This window comes from Myotis daubentonii, chromosome 13, assembly GCF_963259705.1.
Source record: "Myotis daubentonii chromosome 13, mMyoDau2.1, whole genome shotgun sequence".
NCBI classification, from domain to species: Eukaryota; Metazoa; Chordata; class Mammalia; order Chiroptera; family Vespertilionidae; genus Myotis; species Myotis daubentonii.
In genome coordinates, this window is record NC_081852.1 from 14568221 (window position 1) to 14595010 (window position 26790).

General features: G+C 54.5%; 1 protein-coding gene across 2 annotated transcripts in view; it reads right to left on the reverse strand.

The window, feature by feature from the left end:
• Positions 1-26790, reverse strand: part of ANXA11 (annexin A11) — a 43364-nt gene that overhangs the window by 2559 nt on the left and 14015 nt on the right. Inside the window, exons 1-12 of one of the 2 annotated variants that reach the window (XM_059662223.1) lie at positions 23507-23560; positions 12420-12482; positions 10601-10713; positions 9266-9658; positions 7578-7665; positions 7235-7329; positions 6484-6597; positions 4759-4849; positions 4248-4327; positions 4080-4136; positions 2002-2095; positions 873-968 (exon numbers count right to left, since the gene is read on the reverse strand). In XM_059662223.1, the coding sequence (XP_059518206.1) occupies positions 873-968; positions 2002-2095; positions 4080-4136; positions 4248-4327; positions 4759-4849; positions 6484-6597; positions 7235-7329; positions 7578-7665; positions 9266-9658; positions 10601-10713; positions 12420-12474 (1276 nt within the window). In that variant the 5' untranslated portion in view covers positions 12475-12482; positions 23507-23560. Of the gene's footprint in view, positions 1-872; positions 969-2001; positions 2096-4079; positions 4137-4247; positions 4328-4758; positions 4850-6483; positions 6598-7234; positions 7330-7577; positions 7666-9265; positions 9659-10600; positions 10714-12419; positions 12483-23506; positions 23561-26790 lie in introns of those variants that run through there. The other variant, XM_059662221.1, reaches the window with a different exon arrangement.

Consider the following 26790-nt stretch of genomic DNA (forward strand, 5'->3'; position numbering starts at 1 on the left):
GCATAAGTCCTTCTGCAGGAAAACAGTCCAGGGGGCCACCTCCTCCCCCTTCTCCTCCAGGTTCAGTCAATCAGCCACAGTCTCCATCCTAGTTCTTTGGATAAACATGCACCCCGGCCCCTTTCCTGGCACCAGCGGGGCGAAAGGAGCCGTGTAGGGAAGACACGGACGGCGACCCCCGAGGTGCTGCTCAGGTGGGAGGGGCAAACTGGAGATGCCGAGAACCTCGTGGAGAAAGGATGGCCAAGGGGGATGTCTCCCCAGAGTTCTCAGGCCGTGAGGCCTACCGTAGGGGACACACAGAAAAGCAGGAGGGTTCGCCACCTCTCCCATCAAAAGCTCCAAGAAAAGCAAAGCAAAAGATGGACCATGAGTTGCCCAAGTGGGTTTAAAGAGGGGCCAGCCCTGAGGGGCGGGACCTGGAGCGCTGGCTTCAGAGGGCAGGGGGCGGGCCTGCCAGGCGCACACCGTCGCCGGGCGCTAGGCCAGCTCTCCTCCAGCGAGGCTGGTGTTGCTGTTGCAACCACGTGTTTCCATCACAAACATCTGACAACGGCCTGCAGGGATGTATTTTTAGAGGAAACTTGGCAGGATGAGTCATCCCTCCCAGCAGGGCAGCTGGTTGCTCTCCCACTAATGCTCACACTGCACGCCCTTCCCAGAGCTGCGCTTGAAATAGAAACAAGACACCTCCAGGCGGCTGGGGGCGCAACCACGCGGTGATGGGGGAGCAGGGCGACCTCCCACGTGTAGCCGCTGGACTTGGCAATCTTGGGTCCTCTGGTTCTTTCACTGCTCTGCCTGCCCTCGACAGAGGATGGTGAGCACCCTGAAAGCTTACAGTACATGACACGCAGGCCCAGGACACCTACCCACGGCCAGCATGCCCTGCTCCAGGTCCCCGGACATCTCCCGGCAGATGCTCTTCTCAATGTCTCGGCCTGTCATTCGCTGATACTCGTTGAAAACTATTGAGAAGAGAGAAGGAACATGTTGTGGGCTGAATTCTTTCATCCTCCCTAAATTCATATGAAGTGCTAGCCCCCAGTACCTCAGAATGCGGCTGTAGTTGGAGAGACCTAGGTACCTTTAAAGGGGTAATTAAGTTTGCCCTGGCCGGGTGGCTCAGCTGGTTAAAGTGTGACACACATACACCACCTTGGGGAAGTTGCGTACCCTCATGGCCTTGTTAAGCCTTTCAGCAAACAAGGCTGGACCAGGGCTCTGGGTAGAAGGCATGGGGAGTCACACCTCCTGAGTGGACCTCTGGCCATCCCAGAACCTCAAACACTTTTTTTTTTTAATATGTTTTTATTGACTTCAGAGGACCCCGGCCCGAAATAACTACAAAGCTGAGCCCTGTGGGTTATGGTACTGTCTCCTTGTCTGTCTTTTAAAAAAAAACAAAAAACAAAAAAAACCATTTTTACTGATTTCAGAAAGGAAGGGAGAGGGAGAGATAGAAACATCAATGATGAGAAAGAACCATTGATTAGTTGCCTCCTACACATCCCCTGCTGGGGATTGAGCCCAGAACCCTGGCATGTGCCCTGACCAGGAATCAATTGCTCAACCACTGAGCCTACCCGCTGAGCCCACTGGCTGATTCCTGCATGTGCCCTAACTAGGGATCGAACCTGAAAGCTTGGGGCATTGGGACAATGCTTCAACCAACTGAACTATCCAGCCAGGGCCAAATCTCTTTTTCAGTTCGAGATCACCTGGCCATAGTCACACAGACCCAGACAGGATGTCGGAATAGATTTGTAATCCACTTTTAAGGTGAAGGGAAATGTTTTGCTCATTGTTTGCCTGAAATCTTGGCTTACCTTGATTTTGCATTGTGTGCCCACCACCCAAAGTCAAATCAGCTCCGTCACCATATACCTGGCCCCCTTTACCCGTTACTACGAGGAGACGAAAGCCCCATGCAGAGAGGAGCTGCTGTTGTACCTTGTCTGCCCTGGTTACCTGGCCCCGGGAGGTCTGGGACTGCCTTACCTGCCACCAGGTGGGCCCGGCTCCGGGCGCACAGGATTGCATTGAACTTGGACTCATCTGTTCCCAGGCGGTTCTCCCCAGCTGCGTACAGATCCTGGACAGACAGAGGGGAAGATGGGCATGCCATGCAGGCTCACCCAGACACCAGGTCCAGGTCACCTACAGGAGCTGGGCAGAGACTCCGGGCCCCGTAGGCCCAGAGGGGAAGGGAACAGGGCCAGTGCCCCTGCTGTGCTCCATTCACTGTGCAGAACCAGATACCATCCGCACGTCCCTTCCCTGGCAACACCACGGATCCTGAAGCTGGGGAACTCAGACCCAGGAGAACCAAGGCCTACGGAGCCAGGATGGGGCAGGAACTGCTTTAACCCAACCAAGGGCGCAGCAGCACCCAGGATAAAAGAACTTGGGGCCTGGGCCCGAGCCCTCGCTCACAGCCAACTTGCCGCGAGGCTCTCGGCAGGCCGCTGGCCCTCTCAGAGCCTCGTTTCCTCATCTCTACAATGTGAACGTTGGATTAGGTTTGGGGTCACAAACCCAAAGGGCCAGCTAGGTCACCTGGGGATACAGGGCCAGAGAGAGGTGGGGACCAAGGCTAACCACAGAGGCGGCTACTTCTCCGCACCAGCCGAGGCCAGTGACGGAGCAATGCAGGCTCACTCTGCCAGGCCCACCGCACACGGGCAGCCAGAGGCTGATTTCTCAGTGAAGTTCCCAGTTTTTCAGAGGAACATGTGAGATGAGTATGACAGCAACTGATAAGTCAGTGACAGATGTGGGACTCATATGCGAGGCACTTCCCTGTGGTTGCATTGCCAGTATGTTTGCAAATGGGCAGAATTTGCATTTGCCCGTTAAGCTTTTGAAAGGGCGAGTCCAAAATATTTGCCAATTTGCAACCTCTGCAACAGATGGCTCAAAAGTGCCTTCCAGACTCAGGTAACAGCTTTTACATCTAAAGGCACCAACATGCAGGGGAGAGGGTGGCCATCAGGGGCTCCAAGACCCCAGATCAAGGGAAGGCAGGAGCAGGTCCAGGCCATGAAGGCAGAGCAGCAGGCACGAGACCTTGAGACTGAGGCCACTCCCGCATCAGCTGGGAAACGGCCCACACAGGAAACAGGAAAAGGAATATTCCCACCGAGGCCAGAACCCGAGCCCGGAGCTTTGAAACTGTCCAGGTCTAGACATGGGGATGGGTGTCCCCAGCAGGGGGATGTTACGGCAGACCCTCAGAGGGCACCTGGGACCAGGGGTCAGTGCTCCCTGCAGGAACAGAGCCAGGAGCTGGGCCCTTGTCCAGGCTCTGCCTCCACGTTTCTCTGGGCAATGTCAACCTCTCTGAGTCTCAGAAAGCAAAATGGACCAGATTATAAGAGTGGCTCTCTCCCGACCCTAACAAGAGGGCACTCCACAGAGGTGCTCTTCAACCTGACCGCTGGGGAGATGGGAGACCACGGCAGTGCCGGGGAAGCCTGCCGAGGTGGCAGGGGCAGTGACGAGGGAGAGGGATGGCCGCTCCGTCCACCAGGGAGCTGGGCTCTCTCCAGGCTGGATGCTCTGTATTCGTTAGTGGGAAACCCACACTCCCCCAGAGGGGCACTCAGACGCCTGGACCAAGAGAGAAATGGGGACTTGCCCCCCTCTGTTCTGCAGTTCACACCAGACTGGGGACAGGACAGAATTCTAAGGCTGCACAACTAACGTGACAGCTGGTTTCCAGGCTCAAACCTTCAAAAGCTTCACAAGCAAGTGTGGACTCTGCCTATTTGCAAACATCATGCATATGCAACCAACAGGAGAGCCAGGTCACATGAAGTTCCACCTTCGTAACCGTGACCTACCAACCGCTCTGATGGTCCCCGCGGAAGCTCCCTCAGGTAGGGAAACAAGCCCCGGGCGGGGACCTGCTCAAGGCCGCACCGCTGATAAGCAGCAGGGCCTCTGAAAGCCACGTCGTCGGGACCCACTCCTGTCGGTTCTCGTTCCATCCCAGACCTCCTCCCTCAGGAAGCAAGGAAGTGGCTCCCACCAGCCCAGGAAGCCCAGGCGGGTGGCTGATTGGCCACCACACTCACCTGGACATCTCTCTGGACGAGCGACATGTCCACATTTGTGCTTTCATCCCGGTTTCCCTGAAAGGAAAGAGGCTGTGTGGTCAAGGCCACTCCATGGAGTTGCCCCTTGCTCCCCATCCTTTTCCTCCCTGCCCAGGGAGGCCCCTCTCCGCTGCGTGGGGACGGTACCTGAGAGAGAGAGATGAGAAGCCGCTGGAAGTGTCCTGACGTGTCGCTTCGAATGGCCTCCTCCAGGGTCTTTCTGAATTCTGGGGGACACACAAAGGCCCACCTTGTAGCCCCGTGGACAGAGCTGCCCACTGCAGACAGTCAACAGTGGGCACTGGCAAGAGAAAGGCCGGGAGTCCTGGGCTCGAGGAGACAGGTGGCCCACGTGGCTCTCCAGGGACACACATTGGGAAATCCTGGGGGGGTTGTGAACGCCAGGCTGACCTGGCCTCTCGCCAGGCATGGCCCAAACCATGCCCAAGAGGTTTCCTCAGCCCTTGCTTCCTTTAGTCAGTGTCCTGTGTGCAAACAGCAGGCAGGGTTGGGTCTTGGACCAAAGCCCCATGTGCTGGTTGTGGTAGGGGAGTGAGGTGATGAGAATCCAGGAAGGAACAGGGGCCCTGGGAGAGGGTGTGGCCAGGCCTGGATCACACCGGGATCTGCGGAGAGCATGGGGCCTGGGGCAGCCTACCTGCTTGGTAGGCTCTGCTCAGTTCCCGGATGTGGTCGTTGTTGCGGGAGGCGAGGATCTCGATCAGACAGGCTTCGTCTGTGCCAGCCCCCTGCAGAAGGCACAGCAAACCACAGGTTTGTTATGCTCCCTCACTGGCACCCAGAAAAGAGCAGGCGCCGTGCCACTGCCCTGCTCCCCAGGGTACAAATCCCAGCAACCGAAGTCACAGAGCCCCTGGTGCTGCTGTCCCTCTGAGAGCAGCCATGCCATCCTCCGAGCCCCAGGGCGGCACCAGGTGACAGCGACGTGGTGATGAGGGGACCACACGGAGGATCGTCCCACTTTTACCCACCGGGAACCTGAGAATCAGAGGGGTAGTGACTTTTCCCAGGCAAAGTGGGTTGAGATGGGGACTCAGAACTGTGTTATCCCAAGTTCAGCTCATGAATGAGATGAGAAACAACTGAGAGCGGGCATGTGGGAAAACGAGCCTCAGAATGGACGGTGGGCATGGGCAGACGTCCAGGGAAAGGCAGCAACAGCGAGGGCGAGGGAGGACGGCAGGGGCAGTGAGGGCGAAGGACAGGGCACCAGCCTGGCTTCTGTCGGTCTGAGTCCCAGCCCTACTGCTGACTAGCTGTGTAACTGTTCACACGCCACTCAGCCCCTCTGGGCCGCAGCTCGCCAGTCCATACAATGGGCAGTCACAGTCCCATTTTACAGATGCTCAAGGACACACAGCCAGTCAGTGACAGCTGACCCCACACCTGGTTGTTTCCAGCACCCCACAACCACCACCACCTCATGAATGGCTGGGGCGGGGGCTGGGCAGAGGTCTAGGGGCCCCTCCCAGGTGCCCTCCCCAATGCCTCCTGACCCCTCGGTAGAAGAAAGGGTGTTTCAGGGGAGGCCTCTCCCTTCCAGCTCCACACCGAGGGCTCTCCCTCTCCTCCTGGGGGCAGGCAAGGTCACTGTGCCTCCCCGCCTTGTCTCTCCGCCACGGAGGAAATGTTAGATTCCTCCCAAAGCACCCCACTGTGGGCTGCCCTGCCATCCACAGGGATCCCCACTGTGGGTCTGGGGATCCCCTGGGGTGCACGGTATGCAGAGGATTCTCCGCTTGGTCACAACTGAGAAGCTGGGCAGACACTAAACCAAACCGAGCCATTCACAATCTGGACTCAGGAGCCGCTGGCCTCTTTTGTGGCTGGATCTCTGAAGGGCAAATGGACAGGGACCCTCGCCGAGCAGACGAGGAGGGAGCAGGAAGCAGATGGAAGCAGAGTGGACTCAGAAGCAGCGGCGAGAGCTCCCGCCTGGTGCCAGCGCGTGACACCCGTCCTATCTGTCCCCACGCCAGGCTGTTTCTCTCTGTGCTCATAACCGATTCCTCTCTGTTCTGCTTCAAGTGCTCCGGTGCTTCTGTCATTTGCTAATGAATGAGGATGAGCCACCCGTGCCTCATACCCCTCTACAGCCCCAGCTCCCGCCACGTCATGAAGATGGAGACACTTGGATGTTCCCCGACAATGAATGGCACTTGGCTTTCCTCTTGAGGAGTCACCGGGAGGTCCCCTTCCAGAGCACTTGGCGTCCAGCCCGAGGGGCTGTCGGAGCCAAAATGACAACAGCAGCTAGTGAGCGGCTAAGACACACCACGTGGTCAAGGCCCCCCCCAGGCTGTGTCCACAGTGTGAACACGCACGCGCACACACACATGCACATACACGCTCGCTTACACACCTTGATGGCTTCCTTTATCTCGTAAACATCAAAGAGGATTGGGGTCTTCATCAGAGCCAAGATAGTCTTCTCGAAGTTTCCTGACAGTTCAGATTTCAGATCTTTGATCAGATCCTGATTGGATATTCAAACAAACAACAACCCTACTTAGAGACTCCACAGGTGACGAACAGGGACAACTTCACAGATGTGAGGAGGGAGCACTGACCCTCCACCCGAGCCCAGCCCTGCGGAACTGGCGCTGCATCTGAACCCGTCCCCGGGGGGCCCTGGCACACTGATGCTGGAACACTAGCCTACTCAATACTTACCCAGGTTTCACCTTCCAAAGATTCAAAGTTCAAAATATGCCCCTTGCATTTGTTCAGTCCTGAGAGCCTTTTCCTTCAAGCCCTTCTACCAGCCAAGCCTCCAGGGTGGCCATGAAGAGGGCAGGACAGCAGCCAGGTTCCCAGGAGGGGACCAGGCCAGGGCGAGGGAATACTTTGCTTAGGGGCTCAGTGATCATGGCAGCGCCGGGGCAAGAACCCCGATCTCTGGCGCCTGTCATCAAATCTCCGTTCCCTGTGGACTCCGGTTTCTCCCTCAGAGCATCGTTCACCCCTAGAAGGTGCCATCAGCCGAGGCCACTGGCTGGATGGGCAGCAGGAACACCTGATGTGCCTCACTGCCCCAGGGAAGAGCAGGACTGTGCTGGAGGACGCCTCATTCCGGGGGACCAGCCTCCCTGGACCCTCCCCGGCACCCTCACCTTCCCATACGCTGTCTTGAAGGACAGGAGGATCTGCTGCCGCTGCTTGTTGGAGCGACTCCCCAGGCAGTCGATGATGGCCTGCTCGTCCGTCCCTGGAGGAAGAAGAGGTGGGAGTGGGCAGGGCTGGGGGTTGTGGGATGCTCTGCAGCTGGAGACTCCCTAGGCGTGGCTCCTCCCCTTCTTCTGGGCACCCCAATGCACCCCCACATCCATCTTTCTCCACTACCACTAGGGCCAGGCTGCCTTGACCCCGCGACCCCAGCCCACAGAGCCACTGGGTAACTGCTTGGGGTATGGGGGTGGGGGATGGGTGAGCATTTGAGCCATTGGGACCGCTCACCAAAGCCTTTCATAGCCTTCCGCAGAACCTCGGCGTCTCGCAAGGGGTCAAAGCCAGGAGCATCGGTGATGGTACCTCGCTTCCCAAACTGCTGGGACGAACAGACTTAGGTAAGAGGCTGCATCCCCAGGTGCGACTGCCCCACCCGACTCTGGGAATGACCTTTTCTCTGAAAGGTGGGGTAGCTGAAGGAGCTCACAATAACAGCACAGAGGAACCCACTGAGTGGTCCTATTGGCCATTATCTGTCCTGCGTCCAGATGCTGACGCTCTGCCTGGCTCCCGTGGCTAGGAGCCCATTTACAGCTGAGTCCTGATGCTGAAAATCGGCCCTACACGCAGGTCCTGGGGGCTGGCCTGGGCTCCTGCTGAAGGGGAGGCCTCAGGCACAGGAGCCACTGGCTTCTCCTCGATGCCTTACCACCAAAGCATCATCTAATGGCTGGTCCATGGAGCACCTCTGTGCAAACTAGAAAAAGGTGACTCCTCTGGGGGGATGCTGGTGCCCACCCTTCACGATGGTCCAGCAGCCTGACTACCTCCTGGACCAGCACCAGCTCCTGGCACCTCTTCTAGACTCTACAACCTGCTGCTGCCTCACTTCTTCCTGAAACTGGCAGCCGTGCTCCCAGCAAACTTGAATTTCCCTGCCTCAGCCGTCTCATGGTGGGCTATCTTCTGTGGCTAATGCAGACTGATTTTAACAGTTAAGGAGATAAACTCAAGAGAAGAGATGAGGTGGAAGAGAGGAAGGGAGGGAGGGAGGGAGGGAGGGAGGGAGGGAGGGAGGGAGGGAGGGGAGGGGAGGGGAGGGGAGCACAGCAGGGGTGGGGGAATGTGAGGGGCAGGGAAGAGAGGGGACCCCCGTCTGAAAATAGTCATCAAGCACATAGCACTAGCATTGCACTCTGCTGGGTTGGCCATGTAACCATGACAATGAACTCTAGGTTCTGCAAACACAAACTGCTCTCCCAGAGGAGCCAAGAGCAACTCCGAAGGAAGGACCAACCATCTTCTCTACACGGAGGTTTTACAAATCCCCTCCAGTGAGTGGGATGGGAGGTGGGGGCCCATCCAGGAGCTGAAGACTCAGAGGGGTTGGGCATAAAACCTGAGCCCAGGCAGTAAGCAAACAACACAGAGGAATGAAGAGCACCCGGGACATTCACACCAACTCGCACTCAGAACATCTAACCAAACCGGGAGACAGGGCAGATCCTGCTCTTCAGGAATTCAAACCAGGGCTGGGGGGTCTGAGAAAGTGACACTGTTAAAACAAGAAGTAGTTACAGCCCTAGTCGTGTTGGCTCAGTGGATAGAGCGTCAGCCTGGGGACCGAAGGGTCCCAGGTTCGATTCCGGTCAGGGGCATGTTCCTCGGTTGCAAGCTCCTCCCCAGCCCTGGCCTTGGTTGGGGCACGTGCAGGAGGCAATCAATCGATGTGTTGTTTCCCTCACAACGATATTTCTTTGTCTTTTCCTCTCTCTTCCACTCTCTCTAACATCGATGGAACAATAGCCTCAGGTGAGGATTAAGACAAGAAGTTACAGGTGGAGGACTGAGCCCTGGCCTGTCCACCCACACCCTCCAGCCACACCCTCCTGGCCTCGCTGGCAGGACACTGGGCCACGCGTCTTGGGCCTTTGGAGCCAGGCTGGGACTGAGGGTAGCACAGGGCTGGCACTCACCTGAGATGGGGGCACGGCAGGGGTGACGGTCCCGGACCCTTGATATGCTGGGTAGCTTGGCACCGGCTGCTGGTGCTGCCCAGGAGGCGGCATTGGTGACTGCCCAGGGTAGGTCATTGGCGGCTGCCCAGGGTAGGCTCCTGGGGGCTGCTGTCCGGGAGGGGGCATGGGCTGGCCTGGCACAGGGGCCCCTGGGTATGACGGGTATGAAGGCATCCCAGAGGGCGGGTTTCCTCCAGGGGGCGGGTACATTCCATACGGAGGAACAGGCTGCTGAGTGGAAGGGGGCTGCCCAAAACCCCCAGGGGGCAGAGGAGGGTAACCGCCCCCGGGGGCGCCAGGGTACAGGTTTGGCACGTTGGCTCCTCCGAACGTCCCGGACATGTTGGCTGCCTGAAAGTCCACAAAGCAGAGAAGAGCCTAAGATTAACGAGGAGGCCAAGCAGGGCCCAGGACAACCCTGCAGACCACACGGAAACACCCAGGCGACAAAATCCAACCAGCCCCCGGTCAGGGGGAGAGGGAGCCTTCCCTCCTCCCTCCCCGCCCTGAGCCTGCAGGCCCCCGGCGCTGCCCTCGGAGCCGAGCACCACCCCACCTGCACTGCTGACCTCCACCTGCTCTTGTGCCCAAAGCCCCCACACTGGCTCTAGCGCCGCATGGTTACCATGGCAACTGCCCAACTCTTCCCAGTGGGTAATCAGTACTCCAGGGCTAAGGCTGTGATGTGTTTCAGCCACATATCCCAGTACCCAGGATGGGCCTGGCTCATATTAGATTGCCCACTGGTTACACTATTTACATGAAGCATACATTTGCTTAGATTACAAAGTATACGATTTTAAAAGCAAATCAACAAGGAAAAATAGCATGTTACCAGGAACCCACTCCCAGGCCCAAGCGGAACAGCCACCCACACATACATACACACACTCACACATACACACAAAGATGGACATTTGTACACGGCACATGCACGCACATACACATACCCACCCTCACCTCCCTGCCGGCCCTATTCTGAGCTCATACAAAAGGCGCTCACCACTTTGAAAAAGGCACCACCCTACCCAACCCCGAAGAGCCGGAAAGGACCTAACAGACTGTGCGCCCAGTGCGTTCCCCTCCCTGCTTTTACAGCTGGGCAGATGTAGAGGCAGAGAGGGATGGTGAGCAGGTGAGAGTCCTGACAAAAACCCCTATGTCCTAAGATGCCCCTCAGTACACTCAGCTCACGGTAACACACACAGCCCCTGACACCCTGGAAGCCAGCAGCCTCACGCCCTGGCCATGCAGGAGTGGGCCTAGGCAGCCCAGCAGGAGGGCTGGACTCACCATTCCCGAGAGGTAGTCCTGGTTGAACTGCCCTGCGTAGTTGGCCACGTTATCCAGCCCAATAGGGGGCATGTTGGGCTGGGGGTAGCCAGCACCTCCCCAGGCACCGCCACCTGAAAGCAACACCAAGCCCGTTAGCCCCTGGTCAGCCCCCCAACGGGGAAAGGCAGAGACGGCAAGCTCCCAGGTGGCCCAGGGGCAGGCCAAGCAGGGTCTCAGAGACAGCACTACAGACCACACAGAACACCCAGGCTAGCTAGTCTAGCCCAGTCCCACTGCCGGAGGAAGGGAAGAGGGGGCCTTCCTCTCTGTCCAGGGAGGGAAGGGTGGTTCAGCAACACTCCCAGGTCCTCAGGGTGCAGGAGGTCAAGGGCAGATCTGCGCCCCCACCCCCACCCCAGGCTCCCCATCATAGAGCAAGAGTGCAGACACAAGGACAGGTCATTTTAGGACAATGTGCCGAGTCCACGACAGCAGGAGCTCAGGGAGCACTGAGAATCCAGGGAGATGCAAACGCATGGTGGAGGGGGGAGGCTGCCACTGTGGCTGTTTGCTATCGTGAGTCTGCAAGAGGCAGGGAGGAGCAGGTTGGAGGAGGAAAGGAGATGGGCCTGAGTCACGTTAAACACAGACACAGTCCTTGTGGGGACAGTGGGGACATCAGTGAAAAGCCCAGCTCTGGAACCAGCAGGACCAGGGGCTGTGTCCTGGGGCGGGGCACCCACCACCGAAGTTCCGTTTCTTCTGGGGACAAGGGGGGTAATAACTAGTGTTTGCTTCAAGTTGCCGGGCTGAGGCTGTTAATGCCCATGCAGGGCCTAGCTGGGCGCCCAGGGCGCTATGTTACACTGTCACTGACAGGCAGCACGCAGCTCAGCTGGCGTCAGCATGCCGGCTGCTGGCCTGTTAGATGCATTTCTGTTCTCGGCAGCAAAAGGGCCCTGGGGCCTCCAGTTTGGCTTTTGTGCTGCAGGGCTCCACTCAAGAGAGAGCCTTCCCGAGTCACCTGCCTGCTCTCCTGCTGCTCAGGTTCAGACGATAGGATTCCTACTAGAGAGGGACTCAGGCCAGCGCTGGCAAATCAGGACAAGGGCTTGCTCGGAGCACGATGGCCCAGCTCCACCGATGAGCCAGCGGCTGAGGCCTGACCTTCACCAGGTGATGAGGGGGGTGAGTCCGAATGGCCTGCGGGGCCCTCAGTGCTCAAACTCCAGAGCCTCAGCTCTAGAGAAATGAATGTGCCCAGGGATGAGGGGCCTCACAGCTGAGGCCACTGCAGGATGCCCAGCCTGGAATGGTCCCTTCTCCCTCTTGTCCCAGGAGCCCTCATGTTTCCCTCCTACCCTGGGGGCCAGACCAGAAAAGATGACCTCTAGGTATGCAGAGCAGCAGTGGCTGGTGCAGTCGCAGGACACCTGACCCTCAGAGACCGCCTTCACCCCCCCTCCCCCCCGCTCCCCAACCCCGCAGGGGGACCCTGCACTGCAGGACCCTGCGCCCGGAGCACAGAAGTGACAAGTCACCTGACAGTGCCGAGGACACCATGCCAGATGCTTTAGCTGGCTCTCTTGTTAGCATCTGGGACAGCCCAGTGGGGAAGAGATCCATGAAGTCATTTGCAAAGGAGACAATGCAGCCAGGAGAAGCCTTTGCCCACCGCTATCAGCTAACAAGTCACGAGACCTGGTCCTGGCCTCCCAGAGGCAGCTTCAAACCCAGGCTCCCTGCCTCAGGTTCCCTGCCCTCCTCCAGCCGCCACCCCACCTGGCTACACTGTGGGGGACAATCTTATCCCTCCCCTCCCCACACACACTCTTACCTGGTGCAACTGGAGGGTAGCCGCCTGCGGGCGGGGGGTAGCCTGGGTAGCTCATGGTCAAATCTGAAAGGAAGAAAAAAACTGCTCAGGCTCTGCCGGGAGCTCCCACCAGCCTAACCAGAAACTTGTCGGGAAGCCACAAGCCACAAGCCAGGCCCCGGCAGGAGAAATTGCATCAGTCTGGACTGTGGCAACCAGTTTACCGTCTACCTGCCAGGGCCTCCAGCTCAGGCACACCCACACTCACACCCACACTCACACCCACACCCACACCCACACCCACACCCACACTATAGGACTCGCCACCCACGAGCCGTGGGCTTCCCTGAAAACCCCTTTCACCTAAGCTTCACTCCCACCTCTCTGTCTGTCTCCATCTTCCAGTGCCCGTATCACCACCCATCCAGCAGGGGGCCAGAGCCCATCTCCCAGTGCCCAACCTGCGAAGCTCTTGTGGCAGCCCACCCTCCCAATGGGCCCCAGGCTACACTCTCATTCTCCAACCTCTGGTTCATCCCTCAAGGGAACCTGGCAGGAACCACTGTTCCAGAAACAAGGAGGGACCTCAGGAGCTCACCCGATCCAGGAGCGGGAATCAGGCAAGTGAGGCAGCACCATGCTGCTAAGATGAGGCCTGGAGCTCAGCAAGGGTAAGTAGGTAAAAGGAGGACACGGGCCTAGAAGCCAGGCCGCTGTGAATACAGACCCCTCTGCCGGGCCCCATGCCAATTAAACTGCCCAGGAGCGACACAGATCTGCCGTGATATCAGCCACTCTTGCTAGTCAGTGGCTGCTGCGGTTTGCAGAGTGTGACGAAACCTGTAGGCCCCCTTAACAATCACTCCTGCTGGCCCAGTGAGCTGCTCATTTCATGCTGGGCCCCACTGGTTCCCAAATGCAGGGCACCAGAACCACCTGGAGGGCTTGTTCAACACAACAGGGGGCTCCACCTACAGAGTCTGCATTTCTCACAAGTTCCCAGGTGATGCTGCCTGCTGGTCCAGGGCCCCACTTTGAGAAACTGCTACCTACCTATGAGATTCTAGTTACTCTTCTTAGCTGTGTTGGAGAACTGGGAATGCATTTTCATGGGGGCTGCAGGCCTTTCTTACGGTACTACCGGTCCCCACAGGGTGGGCCTGGTTCTTAGCCCGATGGCTGAGGTCATCTGTTTCGGTCTATGGGCCCAGCGGTGACTGTAGGCAAAGCAATCTTGAGGCCAGACAATGGCTAAGTGACCTTGGAGAGAGCTAGAACTGGCTACCTGCAGCGTGGACCACAGACCCTTTCCTTGTACACAGTGGTCTGATGGTCAAGACCCCAATGGGCTGCCCTAAGGCTGCTTCATCTCCCTGTGGCTGGTGAGTGGTCAGCACAAGGCCCTCCAGGTCCTGCCCTCAGCCTGACCCTCTGCCAGGACCTCAGACCTTGCTGGTGTGGAGGTCCCGGGGATCTGAGTGATGGGTGAGCGGGAACCTTCGGATGGGAGGAAGCGAACAGGCGAGCTGCAGCTGTGTCCTGACATCCTTCTCTCTGGAGACCATCACTAGGCAGAAGCTTGGGGCGCTGAAGACCCCTGTCCACTTCTCGTCTCCTCCCAGAGCAATGAAGCCAAAGGGCCACAGTCACAGCAAGGTGGCAGGAAAACACCACCACGAAATCAAGAAACTACCGTTCCATACCCCAAATAAAATTCGGCCAGACCAAAGATTTCAATGCAAGAAGTGGCCCCAAACCCCAAAGATGTGAAATTAATGTTCTGCATGATAAGAAACAAATAAGGAAAACAACATAAAGACAAGCGAGCGGAGCCAGTGTGGCTCCGTGGCTGGACACCGACCTATGAACCAGGAAAGTCATGTGAGATCCCAGGTTGCTGGCTTGATCCCCAGCAGGGGGCGTGCAGGAAGTAGCCGATCAATGATTCTCTCTCATCATTAATGTTTCTATCCCTCTCTCCCTCCCTCTCTCTGAAATCAAAGAAAAACAGATATCTATATATTTTTAAAAGACAAGAGAAATGACAAACTTAAGAAAAACGTTTTATAATAAAAAGACCACTAGGAAAACTCAAATGATGTGAGCAGGCAATTACAGAAAAGGAACTAAAGATCAAAGATGTTCACGCTCACTATCTGCTGAGAATCACCAATGAAAAGTACAGCAATGCCAAATTTTAAAACGACACCCTCTTTGACCCGGAGACGGACTTCTGGAAGTGCGCTTCGCAGGCACACTGACACCGTGGGAGGGGACATCCGCACAGGGCGACTGCAGCACTCGTTACAACAAACCCCTACATGTGCCCTAAATACATAGCAACGAAGTCGTACAATGGATACTCTGTAGCTACTTTTAGAATTAGCCAGCTCTATATATGGGGATATGAAATGATCACCGTTATTAATCAAGGTATAATACTAATATTTTTTTAAAAGAAAACCTACACACACAAACTTAGTGGTGTGTGTATATATACACACATGCACAGAGGCCACCCCTGGAACAATAAACAAGAAACTGGGTAACACTGGTTGCCTTTGGAGAAAAAAGTGGAGGCAGAAATGAAGCTTACTGTTTATATTTGCATTTTTTACCACGTAAGTATTGCCTATTAAAAACAACTTTAAAAGGGCCCAATTCAGGTGGGGATTTCTGAGCTCACTGGAGGCTGCGGCTGTTCTTGCAAGATTTGTATAACACACAGGGTCCATTCAGTCCAAGACAGCCCCTCTCTGAGCCTGGGGTTAGCATGACTGTATAAATATACCGGGCTCGGGCCTGGACCCGGACCGCTGGTGTTCCCCGCCTGGGTGTCCCCGCCTGGGTGTTCCCGCTGGGGCAGGGCGGCAGGTCAGCCTCCACCTGCCTCCAGAGTGCTGGTTCCCACATGGGCTCGGAGTCCCCAGCAAGAGCCAGGATCTCCCCTGGCAATGAGCTCTGCCCTAGGTGCCCGCAGGCTGGGTCTAATCCCATGTCCAAGGAGCAGTCCTTCCTCTCGGGGTCTCCCTCTCCCCCCCAAGACCTCAGGCTTCCCCTCCTGAGAACTGTCATCTCCCGCCACCTCTGGCCTGAAGTAGTTTCAGGACTACGACCCACTCCCTTGTTTTCTGAGGCCCCAGGTGTGGTCTGGAGAGTGCAGGGCGGGACCATCCTCTCCTTCCCCCTCCCACCTCCTGTACTGGCAACACTGGGGTGTTCTGGATGGAGACCTGAGGCAGATTCCTGTTAAATTCCCCCTTACCTTCTGCCCGAGCTCAGCCTACTGAGATCTCCTGGGATGCTGACCAACATCAAACATCTCCGCGCTCACTCAGCTTTATTTCACATCCACCGATACAGAAAGGGCCAAGGACGGACGCTCCCAAACTGTCCCTCCTGACCACCCCCGGCTAGACAACAGCGGTACCGGTACCCGCCAGCCATCGGGCCACCTAACTAACCACAAAACAGCGCACACTGCCCCACGGTGTTCACAACAGCGTGAGGAGGGTCTCCATCAGGTAAGGATGCTGACACTCTCCCACACCTAGAGCCCTCCAATCTAACCGCCTGGAGAAAAGCTGGCCAGCGGAGAGCCTGGGGCGGCCTCAGGGTGCAGCACCCTGCCTCCCAGTGCCCCCTGTTCCCTTCCCGACTACGGCATGTCCCGGGAGGCTGCAGGGATCCTACTGCTGCTCTAACTCCACATTCACATTCTTCCCCACTTTTTTGAAAATTAAGAAACCTCCTCATCCTCTAGTCTTTGGGTAACGTTGGCCTCTGATTCTTCTCAAAAGAAGCCACCGCCGGGGCCTGCTGTCTTGGCAAAGCTGTTCCCGGGACCCTGGGGCTGCCATATCTCAGGCTCAGAAGGGAGCTCAGCAGGGCTTCCAGGCACCCCCTTCCGCGACCCTCCCAATGCCTGTCCAACCTCACTGCCAAGGACAGCCGGGAACACAGTCCTTACAACCCAGCAGGCCCACTCTCTCCTTGGCACCCAGGAGCACCCCTTCTGCGCTCCCCACAGCCCCTCCTGTTCCTGTCCTCTCCCAGAGGAGAACGGTGCCTGGGTGGGGATTCCTCCACTGCAGTTCCGACAGGGCACAGCCCGCTCTACGCGGCTCTGGTCACAGACCTCTGACGGGGACTCAGGCCGGCAGGTGGCCTCTCAGGACTTCTCGTTCTTAGAAAGCAGCCTCCAGGGAACCTCAGGCCCCTGGTCCTGCCTCCTGGGGCTGCTGCAGCTAACACCACCCTCCCTTCCTCGAGGGGCCCATCTACCTGCAGCTGCACACCGACTTCATCCAGCTGTGGCCCTCCCCCAGCTGTGGCCCTCCGGCTTCTCAACCTTCAGTCTACAGCGCTTCTTACTCCAGAATGCTGGGTTCCTCCCTCCGTGTCTGAGTCAGCAGGGCTGGGAGCGGACCCCAAATGCTGCTTGACTATGAACCACACTCTGAGCAGCACTGGTCACCACGCGTGAGAATCACCTGGAGAGCTCGCTACAATCTGCAGCTGGCTGGGCCCCATCACTCTGGGCCTTTCAACCTGGATGGGCCCGGGAACCTGAGACTTAAACAAGCACCCCAGCCCCGCCATCACCCCCAGCAATTCTGTGCTCCACACTCTAGAAAACACTCCTTCTAGGTGCTTGCACACTGTCCAGCGTTTATTCGCAGCAGCTGCCTGAGGAAAAGCACCAGAGCCCGGGTGTCCCTGAATCCCATCAGAACCGAGCCTCAGAGGCGAGGGGACGCGGAGACCGGGAAAGGACCTGCTCCCTCAGACTGTGCGTGGACACACAGGTGCACCATCAAATCCCAAGGCTCCATAAGGCACCAGACAGAGCCCCAGACACAGGAAATGCTGTGCTGGGGGAAGAGGCAGAACCTCCCAGAACAAGAAGCTCCCTCCCCACCCAACAACTCGAGATGGGGACACAGCGGGACTCTGCACCTCCAGCATCTTCTGCTGTCGCCCGACTTGCAGGGACACAGAGGAGGGATGGAAGGTGCACATGTATGCAGGTAGGGGGCATATGGGAAATCTGCATTTTCCACTCAATTTTGCTGTGAACCTAAAACTGCTCTAAAAGTAAATTACATTTAAAATTAGAAAATAAAAGGAATAGCCCTGGCCCAGTGGCCCAGTTGACTGGAGTGTCATTCTGTACACCAAAAGGTTGTGGGTTCGATTCCCGGTCAGGGAGTGTACAGGAGGCAACGGATCAAGGTTTCCCTCACATTGATGCCCCCCCCCCCCTTTTCTCTCTCTAAAAAGCAATGAAAACAGCCCTAGCCGATTTGGCTCAGTGGATAGAGAGTCGGCCTGTGAACGCAAGGGTCCCAGGTTTGATTCCCATCAAGGGGACATGCCCGGGTTGCGCGCTTGATCCCCAGTAGGGGGCATACAGGAGGCAGCCGATCAATGGTTCTCTCTCATCACTGATGTTTGTTTCTATCTGTCTTTCCCTCTCCTTTCCTCTCTGAAATCAATAGAAAATATATTTTTAAAAAAGCAATGAAAACATATACTAGGGTGAGAATTTTTAAAAAATGAAATAAAATATAAGCACACTGTGGAGGAATTCAAACAGAATAGAAAGACACAAAGTGAAAAGCAAAAGTCACTCTCTCCTCTAACCCCACTACCCAAAGGTCACCACTGAGCAGGTTCTAATACAGAATTCAAGACCAACAGAACCACAACAAAACCACACACATAAATGTAAATGCATAAATGTGTTTGTGTATCTTAGTTTATATATATTCATACATATGTACATTTAAAAAAAAAAACACCATGGTATTTATCTGTTTATCTGCAAACTCTGAGCCTGGTATAATCAGGCTCAGAGTAACTAGTCATCTGCATTCGTACATGGCCTACCTCCTGGCTGCCGGGGAGATGAAGAGCAGGCCAGCCCTCAGCCGGTCTCTGCAGATCCTGCCTCCACACTCCACCCAGAGTACTGGACATTCCTCCTCAGGTCACTGCCTGGACAGCGGGAGGCAACGACCAGCGCAGTCTGTGAATGGGGCTCAAAGCAAGACAGAAACGTCTATTGAAGACAGTCAGCCCAGGAATTTCGCATGGCAAAGGCTGTCAAGCAGTGTGTCCTGGAGCCAGGCCCTCAGCTCCACAGACCTCACTGTCCCACAGGGGTGACAGGGGACTTCACTTCTCAGGGCTCTTCCTTCACTGAGTTTTGGTCTCCTGAAGGGGACACCTCTTTAGGTTTTCAGCCCAATCCTAGATTTACAGACTCCAGAATGTCCACACTGGAGGGGATCTTGAAGATGATCTAGTTTCAGCCACCTCAGTTTTGCAGCTAAAATACGCCGGGGACATGGCTTACTCAAGTCACAAACACACGCTAGGGCTCGGCCTGCTGAGGCAGAGCTGCCTTCCTGCCCCTAATAGGGCTGCAAAAACCATGACCATCTCAACCTGGGCAGGGCTGCCTTCGGTGGGCACAGCTGGTCCTGCAGTTGGTGACCTACTTTAACACCCTCCTCCAAGGGCAGTGGGAAGACACTGCAGTAACTGTGCTTTGAACTGGGGTCAGCCAAGGCCATTCCTCATGGCTGGAAGGTTCCAGAAACCCTCCGGAGCCTCAGCTCACATCACTGCCCTCTCCCCACACCTGTGGGGAGGGAAGAGGAAGGCCACATGCAGCCATTCAAAGCCTGTCTCGGGCCTAACCTGCACCCCCACCCCCAACTCAGACTTGCCAAGCAGAAACATGGGGTACTCCGCTCCGTGCTTCCTGAACTGGGTTCTCTGACACCAACTTAACATCTTGCAAGTTGAGAATTTACCAGGTGCCCAGGTAAAAAAGAGAGATTAGTTGTCCAAAATCTTTGGAAAACAAAGCCTGCTACATCCCCTTCCAGGAAAATGCCCATTCATAACAGAATAACAAAGGCTCTGACAAGGCCTGTAACAGAGGAGCTTGCTTATTAACTCTATCCCCAAATTTCCCAAACTTATTAGGCAATTAGGCAATAATAGCTAACATTTATTGACTATTTTGTATGTACTAGGCACTGTGTTAAGTGCTTTACATGGAATTTAATTTACAAAAACTTTATAAAACAAATACTAGGTTTATGATTCCCATATTAGAGATAAGGAAACTGAGAAATTATATAACTTGCATAGGCTACAGCTGGTAAATGACTGAACCAGAATTCAAACCCAGGCAGCCAGGCTCTACTTCCCACAGAGCCCACCCACGGGATCAGAAATTAGTATTTCAAAGACTGAAATGTTAAAAAACACTGCTTGTCTGGGCAGTCGTGTGGCTCAATGGTTGAGCACTGACCTGTGAACCAGGCGCTCACAGGTTCGATTCCCACATACCCCATGTGCCTGGGTTGCTGGCTCCACCCCCAGTGGGGGGGTGGGAGGTCCTACAGGAGGTAGTTGATGGTTGATTCTCTATCATCATTGATGTTTCTATCTCTCACTCTCCCTTCCTCTCTGAAATCAATAAAAATTTTTTTAAAAAAAGAACATGAAATCTGAAGCCAGACTGCCCAGGTTCAAATTCCACTTCTGTCCTCTACTAGGTGTGTGGGCCTCCCTTTTCCATATCTGTAAAATGGGAGTGGTAACAGTGTAATATCAAATGTTCTCATATCACTTAACCTTTCATCATACCAGCTTCCCCAGTATAAGACAGGAGTCAGGATTAGAGGGGTCCCAGGGTCTGGCCCATGTGATAGTACTCAGGATGAGGAACATGGGGGCAGGGTGGGGATGGGCTGGGGGAGCAGCAGGAGATGTGGGAGTCAGGACAGCACGAAGGACAGAGGAAGGGAGAAGTGAAGGCTGCAGGTTCCTTCTCCCACACCAGCCCAGCTCTGCTGCAGCAGCCCTGTGAATGGCTGGGCTGCATTTTCCAATCACCCCAAGGAGAAATCACTAACAGGAAACTGGCAATGTTTTCTTTCCATCCTCTGTATGCCTGAGTGCCAGCGCCTGGTCCATGCTCCAGGAATGGGGACAGGCAGGAAGCAGAAGTGGAAGGTGTGGGGGAGGAGAGGAACCTTTGAAAAGGCCTCTAGAAGAGGAAACCGGCCTGGGAAGAGGGACTGGAGGAGGCAGGGCCTTGGCCTGCAGAGGCTCAGCTCTGGGGGCACCCAGGAGCCTGTTGTTGGTGCAGCCCGCCCTCCATATCCGCAGATTCCGCATCCACTCATTCATCCAATCACTGATCAAAAATATTTGAAAAATAATTCCAGAAAGTGATCCCTAAACAATACAGTATAACAACTCTTTACATAGCATTTACACTGTGTTAGGTATTATAAGTCACCTAGAGATAATTTAAAGTATTTGGGAGGGTATACACAGGTTATATGCAAATACTAACCCATCTATCTATATATATAAAAGCCTAAGTGACCGGTCAGCCAGCCGGTAGCTATGACGCACACTGACCACCAGGGGACAGACGCTCAACACAGGAGCTGCCGAGCGACAGCAAGTTTGCAGAGTGCCCTCTCGCAGTCCGGGACCTCTCGGGGGATGTCGGACTGCTGGTTTGGGCCCAATCCCCACAGGCCAGGCCGAGGGACCCCACCTGCAGGAGAGATGCCCACTCACTCCGCAGATGTCCTTCGAGCTCCGGCGCCACCCCAGGTGCGTGGGGAGGGACTGCGGGAGGTTGGCTCCAGGGCATGTCCAGTCTGTCTTGCCCAGTCCCACCCCGCTGGCCACCTTCTAATTAATTTCCTTTCAATGTGCATGAATCCATGCACCGGGCCTCTAGTTTTATGTAAGTGACTTTAGCATCCTTGGGTTGTGGTGTCCAATCCCCTGCAAATACCAAGTGACAGCTATACTTCCACTCTGAGCCCCCCGCCTGACAGACATCATGTTCTCTCCTCTCAGCTGCCTTTCCAGACCTGGTCCTTAGAACTGAGAAGGGGAGGGAGCAAGGCAGGAAGGACCACTTTCACGTGCACAGAGATTCATCCGTGGGGTCTCTCTACCAACCCTCCTCAGCACAGCTCTCTGGCAGACCCAGCCCATTCCCGTTCATGGGGACAGGCCCCTCGGACACCTGCCCACTGAAGAGGCTTCTGGAATAGCCATCACTTAGCCAAATGCCAAGCCCAGTCTGGAATTTCGAAGGAGTGGAAAGCAGACAGCAGAGGAAGAAGGTGAACCCAGATATGGTGTCAATATCTGGCTGAAACCAGGCCAGAATGTCACAGGGCTCAGGTTGTGGTCCTTGTAGACATCAGGTCTTTATGACAGTGGCAGAAATAAAAAAATTTTTTTAAAAAGCCCTCACCCAAGTCTAAGCTCAAGGTATGGTCAGGACGAGGAAACACCTCCCCCCTCAAAGAAAGGGGGAAATTGCGGGCTGTGCTTCTAAGCGCAGCTCAGGCTGGGGAGGCAGGTCTGTGTCTTTGTTTCACCACTTCCGCCCCGGAGGCTGCTCCCAATTACACCACCTGCCAGGGGGCTCCTCCCAGGACCAGCCGGAGAAACCAGGTAGAGGGACCAGCAGATGTTAATCCAGCACAAGTCCCCAAGATGTCTGAGCCCCCCTTGCCGCCCCACTTAGCTCTCAAGTCCCTCCATCTCCTGCGAAGTCCAACCCCAGTGCTGTTTCTCCATAATCACCTCGGCCCACAGGGGAGCCACACACTCCCAGCCCCGCTGCAGTTAACGTAAAGCACAGCTGTGCCGGAAGGCAACTTGGGGAGCCCCCTCTCTGAACCCCTCCCTCGTCCGGGTGGGGAAAGGGGAAGCTCAGTGGTTCATTCCAGGTCATGCAGCCAAGCTGCACCAACACTGGGTCTCAGAATGGCCAACTCCAGATGCTCTGCAGTTATTCCACCGCCCGTTATTCTCTTCCATCTCTAAGCCAGTTCCTCATCTTCACACAACCCACACGCCCCCGCAAGAGCCACCAACATCACAGCGCAGTCACAAGACTTCTCGGCTCTGCTGCGTGAGTCTCATCCACAGCCCACAGATCTGATACCATCTCCTAGCTCTGCCGGGGAACCTGAGCGACACACGAACTTTGGAGCCAATATTCTAGCTCTACCCCCTGCTGGCTGTGACAGGAAGTCGCTTCACCTCTCTCCAGCCTTTCTCCTTACCTGTGAAATTGGGGAAATACACCATCTTACTCTGGCTGTGAGATGCTGATGCACTAATACACACATAGAAAGCTATCCACCGTGTAGCTTATTAGCATATAGTAGGTACTCAGTTCATTTTTAACTTACCCCCTATAGACAAAAAAAAAAAAAAAAAAAGTGGTTCTGTGAAAAGTAGCCTCACAGGGTGATCTGATCATAAATTCCTAATGGGGCAGGCCAGGGTGGGTAGTCGCACCCCAGGCATTTAACTTCTTAGTAAAGGGTTTATTTTTGCCTTAAGCAAGCTTGTCTATTGCTTCTGTGCATCTAGGTTAACACACCTTTGAAATAAGCCCCAAGAGAGCACATAATCTTAATTTATCCTGCTTCCTCCCACCTTCAGGTAACCTTCCTTAAAGAAGAAACAGCAAATGTTCTGTTAGTCTCAGAAGCATTTACCTCAGTTTGTTGAGATCGGGCTTCCAGGCTCAAATAAATTCCTATTTCAATTCTCTACAGGCTTGGACTTTTCTTACCTCAACCTCCTAAGAAGCATTATTAGCCTGGCAGCCAGGGTTTGGGTCCCAACTCCAACACCTGCTAAGTGACTTTCACTGACAGCCCCTCTGACCATCCTGAGATGGGCTCCATTGGAGTTACCGAGGACTGAATGAAGCGAGAACAGGGAAGACCTTTGTAAAGTACGGCCAGTTCTCACTGTAACCAGCTCACCCAGTGTCGCTCTCTCCCAAGTGGCTAAAGAGGGACAGGCTCGGGTGCTCAGTCCACAGGTGTCCGGCTCACACTGGGGGGTTGGGAAAGAGGAGAGGGCAAGACTTTTGAAAGCACAAGTTCAAGGCACCATCAGGTTCCTTGATTAGGTCCTTCAAAACCACCCCCAACTGACAGTCCCCACCCGGATCCCCCGGAACCTGTGACTGTTACCTTACCTTATGTGAGAAAAGCTACTTTGCAGATGTGATTATAGTTACCAACCTTGAGATGGGGAGATGATCCAGGTAGGCCCAATCTAATTACATGAGTCCTTTCCTGGTTGTGTTAAGGATGAAAAGAAAGAATAAGGAGAAATTAAGGATGAAAAGGAAAAGGTAAGCGTGAGAGAGACGCCATCTGTGGAGGAACCAGCCAGGGCCACGTGCCTTCAGAGGGGGAAGACAAGGATTCGCCTCTAGAGCCTCCAGAAAAGATGCATCCATGCCTACGAGCACTGAGACCTGCGAGACACCTTAGAAATAAAATGAAGTCAGCCCTGGCCAGGTTGGCTCAGTGGACAGAGGGTCGGCCTGCATATTGAAAGGTCCCAGGTTCGATTCCGGTCAAGGGCACATGCCCGGGTTGCAGGATTGATCCCCACCCAGTAGGCAGGAGGCAGCTGATCAATGATTCTCTCTCATCATTGATGTTTCTCTCTCTAACCTTCCTCTCTGAAATCAATAAAAATATATTAAAAAAAGAGAAAAAAAGTATTTTTAAAAAAAGAAATAAAGTCAGTGGTGGTCCTTTTCCAAGGCAAGGCATTTAACCCTGAATGGAAAATTACTGGCAGTCTGCTTGCATAGCAGCCTGCAGACGTGACAAAGTTCATGCACCTGGAGGGGCCCCGGGAAACAGGATGCTGTTGGGGAGGAGCCAAGTGACAAGGGAACTTAAATTGGGAAGGGGAAAGAGAGAATACCCTATAAAAATATCATGAATCTTAGGCGACCTCTGGGAAGATTGTACACCCCATGGTACTCAGCCAATGAGGAACCGGGGGAGGGGCCTGCGAACTAGGGAATAAAATGCTGGTGGTAACCACTTTGAGCGTGGCTGCCCACCGGACACCTGATCTTGCAAGATCGACATTAAATGTCTCGCTTCGTGTCTCCATGTCCTTTTTGCTTTTTTAATTCTGGACTGGTGAGTGTTTCTCACAGACAGAACTACAAGACAAAGGCCCTGTGGGGAAATGGTGCTGAGGTAGCAAACAGTAGGGCGGTGCCTCAAAAAATTAAACATTTGACCCAGCAATTCCACTTCTGGGCATTTACCCAAAACAACTGAAAACAGGGACTCAAACATATTTATACACCCATGTTCATAGCAGTATTACTCATGTGGACAAAAAAGGAGCCAGATACTAAACTGATAAGCTCAGGGGAAGCCTGCATGGCAGCCTTACAAACTCTGAGACTGAAAGTAACCCCTAGGATGGTCTGAACACAGAAATCTCTAACTAACAGCGAGTCCTGGCCTGTAGCTTCCTTGACAAATGTCAGTCTTTACTGTGGTAGCAGTTAGACTGATGGGAGCAGAGCAGGAAGACGGCCAGGTTCAGGTCACCAGGGTGGAAAGCCCTGGGTGCCTCGCAGTGACAACTGTAGGCTGGGCCTCAGCCCCAGAGATAAGATCTAGGCCTCAGTTGTGTTTCAGCTCTAGGCCCCAAAAAGCAGCAAAACCAGACCAGTGACCCCAAGGCTGACTCAGCTGCATTGGATAATGATCTCCTGCCCTGGTGATGACCAATCCATCAGTGGAGACTTCACCTGGAGAGCTGCTGCGTCTTCTATTGAGATCCTCCCCTGAGACCTCCCCTAAAATGTCCACCCTTAGAACCCTCAGGATGGAGGATCCAGCTCACTCTCCCACCTCACGCCTGCCTCTTCTTCTCTCCCCCTCATCCTCACCCTGTTCCCTTCCTCCCAGGAGCGCTACCTTTTCCTTCCTCACTCCAAGCTCCACGGCCCTCCTTTGGCCTCTGTAACTTGTTTCCTGAGCCCATGTCTTCCAGCACTCACTTCTTCCACCTCTGTGATTTTCTAAATAAATGTCCTCTATAGTTTGAGTCTTGGCTCTGAATTCGTTCCTAGCCAGAACTCAAGTACCAAGCTTGCTGAACTGAGGTCCAGTCTGACCCCACCGGTCTTACACACGGTGTCATTCCTGCTGCAACTGCCACTAACATTTACCTTTAAATGTTTGTTTGTTTATTTTTACAGAGAGGAAGGGAGAGGGATAGAGAGCTAGAAACATCAATCAGCTGCCTCCTGCACACCCCCTACTGGGGATGTGAATGCAACCAAGGTACATGCCCTTGACCGGAATCGAACCTGGGACCCTTCAGTCCGCAGGCCGATGCGCTATCCACCAAGCCAAATTGGCTAGGGCTAAATGTTTATTTATTGATTTGAGAGAGAAAAACACTGATTTGTTGTTTCACTTGTTATGCATTCATCAGATTCTTGTATGTTCCCTGACCAAGGAACGAACCCACAACCTTGGAGTATCAGGACAACGCTCTAACCAACATAATTACCCAGCCAGGGCAAGAACCTTTACCTTTAAGTAAGCCTGTATTTTCTTATGTAAGATAACAAACTTTGGAATGTCAGAGTAATCCCCCTTTTTCTGGCCCCCTCACACCATAGTACAAAACCACAGAACCTCTCATTGTTATGTTGTTCCCCAAATACCATCTCTATGTGCTGTATTCATTGTTAACTATCCTATATCTACGAATGTAAAAGAAATATGTGTATAGGAGAAAAACATAAAAGAAAGAGAAAAGACTAAGGGGAAAAAAAGTTTCTCCCTATTCAATCTCATGGAAAAGGCCTCTGCTCTCTGTCTAAGAGCTTTCTCTGACAAGGGAAGCAATAAACCAAGGCCACACAAAAAGCCATCCCAACAGAGAACTAGGGCCCAAGGAACCCACCTCTCCTGCAGGGCTGGGAATAAGAGATCAAAAAACCTTTGCTCACTGGTACTGTCAGTTAACAGTCACCATGGCGAGACTCTGAATGGGTTCCCAATGGCCAGAGCAGGCACACCCAGCAGGCAATGCAAATGCTCTAGGGAGGGAGAAGGTCCCAGTGTGATCTACGTGAGCAAGCCAACCCGCCCAGTGGGCTAGGGCCTGCAACTGTGACACCAGAGGTCACTCAGCCCTGGAGATGACTCAGTTCATTCTTACCCACCCCACCTCCACTCATTTCACAAATGGGGAAACTGACAACCAGAGAGGAGGAAGAGACGTGCCAGGTGACACAGCAAGATCCTAATCGGCTGCCCTGGACGCTCACCTCCTGCCCCCAAGCCAAGAGCTCACTGTCCAAAGGCAGGAGGCCAGCCAATTGCTGGGAAAGACCAGCATCAGAGCTACAGTAGACTCATGCAATTCTTCAAGAACTGATATTCTCTGATAACTAAACAAACCATAAATTTCAGTCTAAAAAAAAAAAAAAGATCTTTTGTGAAAATGTGTGATAAAGCAAGTGCTA